At 39.1% G+C, this 9,818-nt stretch overlaps 1 protein-coding gene across 5 annotated transcripts in view; it reads left to right on the forward strand.

Moving 5' to 3' along the window:
* Positions 1 to 9,818, forward strand: part of LOC106470621 (zinc finger protein with KRAB and SCAN domains 7-like) — a 94,131-nt gene that overhangs the window by 20,732 nt on the left and 63,581 nt on the right. For all 5 annotated transcript variants that reach the window (XM_013931195.2, XM_013931187.2, XM_013931202.2 and 2 more), the window contains one exon: positions 8,973 to 9,269. In XM_013931195.2, the coding sequence (XP_013786649.1) occupies positions 8,973 to 9,269 (297 nt within the window). The remainder of the gene's footprint in view (positions 1 to 8,972; positions 9,270 to 9,818) is intronic.

Raw genomic sequence — 9,818 nt, forward strand, 5'->3', positions numbered from 1 at the left:
CATGTGACTCCTTCTATTCGATTCTACCGAAATATCACTTCTTATTTGGCAGTGCTTTCATCGTGATGTTTTTTGTTAGTGCTCTCTTCCTGTGTTTTATTTTTGAAATATCATACGAAATGGAAATATTTCTCTATGTTTTTTTCTTCCCCAACTTCACTTTAACCATTTTAGGTGATCACTTTATTGTTCTTAACATTGTTTTTTTGGTTTTCACTGAAGTTTATGTTTTCACTTCGAAAGTGATCTAATTTACTTCCAGCACACTTACAGCTTCAGATGGCAGTACTCAAAGGTGGAATTGTCAGCTTTCATACCTTGGGAGATTGATCATTATATGAGGCGACCTTCATCAGGCCTCGAGTTTTGACTATGGTCTGCCAACTTTGGACAGATAAGCTGTTACACTGCTACAGATTTTGAATGTTTTTTGACCTCAATGTTATTATTTGTTGTTATTTAGGTTCAATAACTTAAGTTTAGTTTGATTTGTAAATACTTAATATAAGGTTAGAGTTTTCAATTCGAGCTTAGTGATATCCTTTGTACTACTACTTTGTTATTTTAGGCTTACCTGTCATTAATTTTCCAGATAAATCATAATTTAGGTTAATTATGTATTTTTCAACAAACACCTTGTAATAAATTTTTTATTGTCAGTATACACACACTTAATTTTACAATATAAAGACTATTTCATTTTCTTTATTTCTTATTTTTTTACTTAAAATTAATTTGGTTTGTGAAGACCCCTAGGGCCAGAGTCAACTCAACCTTCTCCTAATATTGCTTGCCTTCCTCCTAAAACTGCCTAACCTGTTAGGGATGATGTAAATTTGAAAATTTTTCGTCCATCTGATTATGCTTTGCTTCCCAGACTTCTCCTGCAAAGTCTGCTAGGCCTACCTTAGCCTTTTTTTAGACACGTTTCACGGATATTTTTTTCCACTCCTTCTCCAAACATTATAGTTCATGCTGGGCTTTGTGTCTCTTTTGAGAGAGGGTGCTTACATGCCTTACCCTCAATGGGTTTTGGTTCATTTTACCTTAGCTTACCATAAGGCAGAATGTTTTTGTTTTCTTTATTCTCTGCACTTAGAATTTCTGTTGTCTGTATGGGGGGTAGACCCTGATAAGCCTATCTTTTTATCTCTCACCAATTTTTCAGCCTTTGTCTTCCTCTATCGACTCTTCTGCAGGAATTGTTCACTGTGAACCTCCTTTCTGAGGTTTTCCACCTAATTCTTGGGGATTTGCATGGGATACCTTCCTTCTCCTTACCTCCACGTTGTGGTGATTACCATCTTTGGCTGTTTCGTTGCTTTTGGGATTTTATGGGATGGGACACTGTCTTGTACCAAGTTTAGTTACTGTTCACTTCTGCTTTGGACTTCTGCCAGCTCTTTTTCGCTACTGGACCGTTTTTTGGGGGTTACATGGGTTACTTTAGCGTCACGTGGAGTATCTGTGATGCTTCATTAGATATTTTTCTGTTTTTGGTTGCTCATTTGTCACATTCTGAGCCATTACATTCTTTATTCATGTTCCATGTTTGGCACCTTCCCATCATTTACCTGTCCTACCTCTAAGAGTTCCTCTGTTAGTCGTGTATTCTTGATGCCGATTGGAGTTCTGTGATCGAACTGTCCTGCCTCAATCACTTATTGATTCTTTACCATTTTACTATATTATTGTTTATAAAACTCTGTTGGGCCATTTTTCCAAGACTGGAAATGCCCAAAGTAGACATTTTGTATTCTTATATTTGTATTCCTATTTTTCTTCCTTTGTGATGTTATCTTAAGTTTGTTCACCATGGGGTTGGGTACAAGTTTCACATCTTACCATTTGCCATTTTTTTGGATCCATCAGTCATCGGGTGGTCAGTTTTACCTGTTTTCAGCTTGATGGGGGATTGTACTTATACCACAACTTGGTCAGCTGGCTTCTGTTAGCTCATTCCGTACTGGAGTTGCACAACATACTCACCTGCTTCTCTCCCCTTCTTGGATGATTGGATTTTCCATTACCTACCTAACATTCTTGTCTTTTGGGGATGCATTTTTCAACTCCATCGGTCCCATACTTCTCCTCTTCAACTGCTTATGATAGAGCTTTTCAGTTATCCATGCCATTACTGTTAACTCTCTTACTGCTAGAGAGGTTCTATCACGTTGGGGGATGTAGCTTCTATGGAAGCACTTATACCCTTGGGTCTGACACATGCAATCTCTTCAGGGGATGCTGCACAAACCATGGAATCTTGATAGGGTTCCTTTGGATTCCCTGCATAACTCTCCTTCTTCCCTCTTCAAAATATGCATTGGCAGTTGAAAAAAGTCCCCACATCATTGAGACTGCTTCATCCCCTTTGTCCAGATGTTCTTTCTCTTCCCTGATGCTCACCTCCAAAATTAGGAGGTGTGGGTCAATCAGCATGAGGCTTCAAGACAGTAGTATATGGCCAACAGGTCTTACCATGTTCACACCCGGGAACTTCTGGCAGTCCAATGTGCTTTGGTTCACTTTCTTTCTCTTGTCAGGATTCAACTAATCATGATCTATTCCAAGAATTTGATGGTGGTGACTTATATCACTTACCGAGAGGGCACCCATTCTAGTTCCCTTTGTGGTTTACCATTGATCTCTCTTTTTGAACCTATACACTTGATGTATGTCTTTTATGGTATTTTCAACCTCCTTGCAAAACCCTTTCTAGTCTGGACACACTTTATCCCACTGAGTGGTCTCTCAAACCTCAAAAATTTCTGGTGGCTCTGACTCCAGTGGAGTATTCCTCAGTGGGATGTGTTTGCCTCTTTTCTCAATTCCAAGTTCCCTCTTTTTTTTTTGGTCTCTAGTTTCTTATCCACTCACTTTGGCTGTCTGTACATTTAGAAAGGATTGGTGCAAGTTTATACCTTTATTTTATCATCCCGCCCATCATCTTCCCCATAAGATTTCATTAATCCATGCCACTCTATTTCAAGTCTTTCTGATTGCTCCTTCCTGGCTGGCACAGATCTGGTTTTCTCGACTGATTTAGCTTGACCCATTCTTTTTGTTCTGAATCGATTTTTCCTAACCTACACTTTGGTGACTCTTGTGACATGTTTTTCCTTTTCGTTTCATTCCAACTTCCACCTTTATTTCCAATTGGATCTGGATGGCCTTCTATGTCATGTACATGCTCTAGGTTGCTTCATTGCCTTCAAGGCTTCTTTCCATTGGTTCCCTTTCCCTGCAGATTCATTCCATGGCACCAATCCTCAGTTTGTGACTTTTTTTTCCTTTCTCCCTTACCAATTGGATTCGGCTTTTGATTCCCATTAGCTTTTTCTTCCTTGTCTCCTTCTTCCCATAATCAATTACTGGTGTCTTCATTCCAATCAGGCACTTTACCTTTTACCTGCATATCAGTCCTATTGTACATTGGAGGTACTTCTTCCATCGAACACTGGGACAACACCTCATACATTCATCTCCCATTATCTGCTTCAGGTAGCTGTTTCTTCCTCATCGGGGTACCGTCTTCCACCTGTCACCATCCTTCACTCTTTGATAAGACTGTGACTGGATAAGTTACCTTTTTTTTATGTATGCCTTATATTTTTCAGGGAAATGTCCCTCTTTTCTTCAAGGATCCCACTCTGTGGCAAGTGTTGCCTGTCCAGGTATACTTAAACTAGTCAAATCTGCACTGTAATGCTATGGTGGCTTCAGAGTTATAACTTCCATGGGCACTAAATGCACATTGTTGAAATGGGGTGTTCCACAAGATTGCTTGTAGGTTTTTCTTCATGATATATCTGCTTCATTAATATGTCCATTCCAGATCATATTGACCCACAGACTTCATGGGTAAAGCAGAAGGAGATAACTGCCCATCCCTGCCATACCTTAGATTGAATAAATCAGGAGTAGTCTGCTTTTCAAAATAGGGTTTTCATGGTCACCCATAGCACTATCTCCAGTGTTGATGTTCCTCTGAACTCTCCACTGCATTTTCTTTCCCTTTTTCTTCCAGTGGAGTATGGGAGTCCTTAGCACTTTCCAGGTCTAAGCCACTGGAGTGATGGTTCATGGAGTATCCTCCTAAATGTGATAGTGATACAAAATGCAAAGAATAATGAATCCATTCAGTTGAGAGTAGAGCACTGGTGTTCTGCTATTGTAGATGATGACATTTTCTCCAATCTAATGTTCTATCTCTGAATGGGTCTGTTCGAGGGGATGTTGTACCTTTGGAGTGAGCTGGGTTTTGGATTCAGAGCAGGACCAATCAACATAAGTCCTCACACATGTATTACTTGTGTCTCTGGTCCTTCATTTAATTGGCCTCCTGTTCATTGCTAACGTGTTGTGGGTCACAATGGATGATCATGTGGGTTGCTACAGTTCTTCCTCTTATATATACCTTTCCATATACCGAGGATGACACTTTGCTGGGATGGTTCCTGTCTGAGTGGTTTTCAGTGGGATGTCGCACAATACAAGGACATCTTGATTATTTCAATCATCTAGATGTCGAGTTCCCGGACCGGTAATTTATTATCACTCTTCTCACATGTACCCTGTTCATAGGTTGGTGGGCATGATATCTCCCTCTGGTCTCTTCAACTTGAGGGGAAGGTAGTATAATTCTCTTTCCTACCCCTACCCAATGACTGGGTTTTGGGTTGCAGTTGACTTGTTGCCGGTATGATCCTCTTTCCTACCCCCACAAAGATGTTGGTTCCTGGTGGCTGGGTTTTGGATTGTAGTTGACTTGCCAACAGTATGATCTTCTTTCCTACCCACACATGGATGTTGGTTCCTAGTGGCTGGGTTTTGGATTGTAGTTGACTTACCGATGGTATGATCCTCATTCTACTCCCGCATAGATGTCAGTTCATGGTGGCTGTATTTTGGATGCAATGCCATGTATGGTCCATCATGCCCTAGCCACTCTACTCTTTGGGGCACATCCATTTACTATCACTCACATTATTGGCTCCCAAGGAATTGAGACTCTGATATCATATTGTTTGGATTCCTATCCAAACATTGTTCTCTCCTTTTGGATGTGCTCCTCTCTTTTTCCACCCACATTTGCAACACCACTTTACACACTGGGAGTAGAATATACCTGGTACAGTTGTGGTGCAGTCTCTCATGTAGGATCCTCTACTACAAGGATCTCCACTTTTCAGGTGCTCTTTGAATGCTTTCGAAGGGTTCTTCTGTCTTTCCCTTACACCGGTCCCTCCACTTGTTCAATGTGAGATTCTAGCTATATCTGTGGAGGTAAGTTAATGTATCAGAAGTTATAATTTTCACATACTGAAAATGTATTTCCATTTATGCTTCCCACCCTTCCTCCCCACCTAAAACCGGTGCTTCCATTTTCTGCCAAAACTTGAAATGTGATAATTTGGTAAAATCAAATAGAGGGAGTCACATGTGTAAGGATGGTGTGTTGCAATCATATTGATAGAGGGTTTGTTGCATGGTGATTTACATGCAAGATGCAGTTGATCGTAGAGTACATGGAAGCTCAGGCTTGTGGCTTGCTAAAAAAAATTTGCATATAGAGGGAAGAACTGAACAAAAATAGTTATATCTGTGAGGTAAGCACCTATTGGAAATACATTTTCAATATAGGAAAATTATATCGTTTGAAACTTGCTTGAACAGTACTATATTCCAACCTTGGGAATTATTGAGAAAAAGAAACATTTAGTAATTTTATCTTTTAAACTAAAAGGAGTGGAAAACATGTAGTATAGCCCAGTACTACACTGTTAATTATAACACACTTCTAATATTAAAGATTGAGTCTCATTTCCAAAGTAAACAAAATTCTTACAAGTACTTAAGTTATAAACTCTAATTATCAAAATGTTTTTTGTTTTTTTTCTGACTTGTAGTGAGGTTATTTGCAATATAGTGTACAAGAACTTGAAGTTGTAGTGGAACAGCATTTTAGTTTTTAGTGACTTTGTAGTAGACAATTTGCAATATATATTGTAAAAACTTTTAGTAACACTGAAACCAACATTTAAAGTTTCTTCTGCTATTTATGGGTGTGAAATTATTTGTAACAGTGGGAAAATGTCAAGAATAAAACTATTGACCGATCTTTGTGGGTAGTATAATTATTTATTGTAAGAAAAGTTTTCTAAAAACTGTTCAAGTATTTAATGAGAAAACATTATTTTAATCTTATTTAATATTTCCACGATGAATCACACAGTAAACTATCTTTCCCATGCACCTGCTTTAGAGATTTGCATGCCACTAGCCTTTAGTGAACTTCTACCTAATCTCACAAGATTTCTCTTGAATTGGGCAACTGCATATTGACATCATTATGCAGCAAAAGCCCTCCATCAGTAGTAGGGTTACACAACTCCTTGCACACTAACTTCTTCTATGCATTTGCACTTGTGAATTTTCATCAGGAATGTTTTTCGTTTTCAGTTTAATGAAATTTATGAAATTTAAGGAACTTAATTTCTTTCTTTTTTTCTACAAACTATGACTCACAAGCTCATGTTACATCTTCTGCTACTTGTGTGAGTAAAAACTTTCCTCACACAGGTTATGTATCAATTGTGGTTTCTGGAGGATGAAATGATGGCCACTGTGCATAGGGTAGTGGGTTCCCTTATCCAGCCAGGACTTTAACTCCCATACCTTCTTCAGGGGAAGAATGAGGTGGACAGATTTGATCATTTGTTTCCTCCTCCTGGTTGTGCTTTGGGAACTTCTCTCCCCATTTAAGAGAACCCTCAAACTTCCTTGCATTATCAGGACTTAATATCACAAGCTTGTACTGCTTATTTTCTTTCCATTCTTTCCTTTATCAACTACATTCCCACAACTCAGGCTTCCACCTCCTCATCTGTTTGATTCTTATATCCTAGCTTACAGACATACTGAATTTTCATTTCTTGATTCCCAATGGAATCTCTCTTGCCCTTATTCTGTTCCTTCCTTTTCCATAGTCTTCATGCCCCACTCCATTGCCTGATTGGGGCCTCATTGTTGTCCTGTTCACTGTTACCCATGAACCTTTCAAGCTGTTGGCAACTTGTACCTAATGCCACCTTTTTCTCAAGATATATTTCATCTTACTTCTTGTCCATAGTTGCCATCATTCAGATATTTATGCTATCAATTATTCTTCTACCTTATCTATCACTCTTATATTCTTCTTTATCCTGGGCAGTCTTTCCTCCCTAAGACTTTGGCTGTTCAGGAAGGAGACCACTCTTTCTCTTCTATTTCTCACCATTGCAACTGATCGGACCCAGAAAGATTATTGTGCCCTTCATTGTTACTTATCTCATACCTCACACTTTCAAGGCTCCCATCACAGACTATTTCTTCTCTCGGATTCCTTTTCCTCCAGGGACATTTTCCTTCTATCCTTACAGGTTTGGTCTGGTAACTTCTATGTTTGTTTAGTCTATTTCTCATTGAGGTTGATGATCACAGACTGTTTCACATTTTATTCTATCAGAATCATCATCTAACTCATTCCCCCATCTCTCATTTCTGATGGCTACTGGACCAGTTCCTTCTGGTGGGTATATGGACTACTCCACACACCTTCATTGCCCACTATTTTCACCATCTGGCTGTCTTGTTTCCTGAGAGTTACCATCTGCCTCCATTCACCATTCTACCCATGACCTCTAGATGAGTAAGTACCTTTCCTTTTTTTTTTACAGAATTCACTTATAAGATTCCACCAGGTAGTTGGTGGAGCCTCCCAGGGTATATGTATTTCCCAAAATTTGCATTTATCCAGGGTAATGGAAAGCACTTATACCATGTTCTTCAAGACCTCTTTGAGTTATTATCATGGTACATCTATATATCTGACTAATTTCTGATCCAGACCATACATATTTCATGAACTATCATGGAAAAGCCAACACCAGGGGTTGTCTGTCCTATTCCCTGGCATATGCTTGCTGGCTTTTCATAATAAGGTCACATGATCACCCATTGCACTGTCTCCAATGCAAGACTTTTCCAGATTGAGGGACAACTGGTGCCAATGTGGTGGGAAGTGAGAAGGTGGTGAAACTGTCAGTGTAGCACAGGTCACCCCTTTATATAGCTATACCACATGCCACCTCTTCGTGCAGACATTTCTTGTTCAGTTGAGGTGAGCATGCACTAACAAGCTATGCCATCCTTCTTCAGCTGAGCCAAGGTGTGCACATATCATTCTCTGTGGCATGACTACTGTGCCCTTTTCATGTAGCTGGTGTCAGTCCAATAAATTCTGGTAGTAGAGTTGATGTGAGCACACAGTACAGTCTGAATGTGCCCCAACTATACTACACATATTGTTCTCTGACCTCTTTTTGTCCAAGTATTTGAATGTGTATGTTCTTATTCTGCCAATCCTTGCAACACATTTGGCTTGTTTACCTTTTCCTCCATTTATTCTCAGGTGAAGGGGATAATCAGGAAGAAATGAGATGTGTGAAAAGGTGTGGTATCATGTCTGAATTTAACATTTTTGGTATTTCTGATAGATACCTCTTCACACACATTTCTACCCATCCTTTCCACTTCTGGTGCAAATTCATAGTTTACCGTGCAAGGGGTGTGTTGCTCTCCTATTGGTGGAGAGGTTTTGCTGCATAATGATGTCATTATGCAATAGCTAAATTTATGAGAAATCTTGTGAGATTAGGTGGGAGTTCACTAATGTCTAGTGGCATGCAAATCTCTAAAACAGACATGAGGGGAAGATAGCTTACTGTGTGGAGAGATGAATATTTATCAGAAATATATTTTCAGGGAAGGAAAATGTTAAATTTTATATCTAGTGGGTTTCTTTGAATGAATAGTAGTGCTGGTAAACAGCCATGATTTCAAAGGTTTAACATCCTAAAATAAAAATATAAATTATGGTCTGATATCCAAAAATATTGTTGTTTCTTTAAAGTGCAACATTTTCTCTCAAGGTAATGGTATCTGATGGAAGTCAAAGATTGGTGAGCCATGAAGCCAGCCATGTTCAGAGAGCCATAAATGCACACCACAATACCACAGAACAACAGACTATACGTATGGTTGTAAGACAACCAGATGGCACTGAAACTGAACAAACAATACCTGTCTCCTCATCAGGGTCGGGTGGTCCTACCCTGGTCACCAGTGATGGCCACGAAATCCATGTCAGTGATGAAGGAACTCTGCAGATGATGGCCAACTTAGCTGATCAGGCTTCAGCTGGAGGCTCAGGAGATGGAAATAACCAAGTAAGATAATGTTGTATGGTTTATACCTAGGAATATTTCAAAAAATGGATGATGTGGGTTTTAATTTCAAAATTTTTATATTTTAAATACGTTGATGTTTTGTGAAGTGCCATGAGTTCAGGTTTATATAATTGAGGAGTAGTACATAATAGAAACAAATAACTCTTCATATGAAACAATTTTTGAAATACTGTTTGTATGTAATGCTTGACTAACTTATTTCATGAACTGCCTTAATTTACTAATACTACTATGTGTATGTAGATTGTATAAAACTAAGGCAACACATTCATGTTTTGTTTTGTTAGCTTAAAATGATTGTATTAGCTTCTGATGTGGTACACACCTCTTCACACAGAATGCTATCCTCCCTGTGTATTTGCCTTAGAGACTTGCATGTCACTGGCCTTGAGGCAACTACCGCCTAAACTCACGAGATTTCTCTTGATTTTCATTACTGTAGAGCAGGGGTCACCAAACTTTTTTCACAGCGGGCCAGATAACTGAGAGAATGACGAGCGTGGGCCGCATAACCATTTTGTTCAATAC

Source organism: Limulus polyphemus, unplaced genomic scaffold (assembly GCF_000517525.1).
Source record: "Limulus polyphemus unplaced genomic scaffold, Limulus_polyphemus-2.1.2 Scaffold106, whole genome shotgun sequence".
Classification (NCBI taxonomy): Eukaryota; Metazoa; Arthropoda; class Merostomata; order Xiphosura; family Limulidae; genus Limulus; species Limulus polyphemus.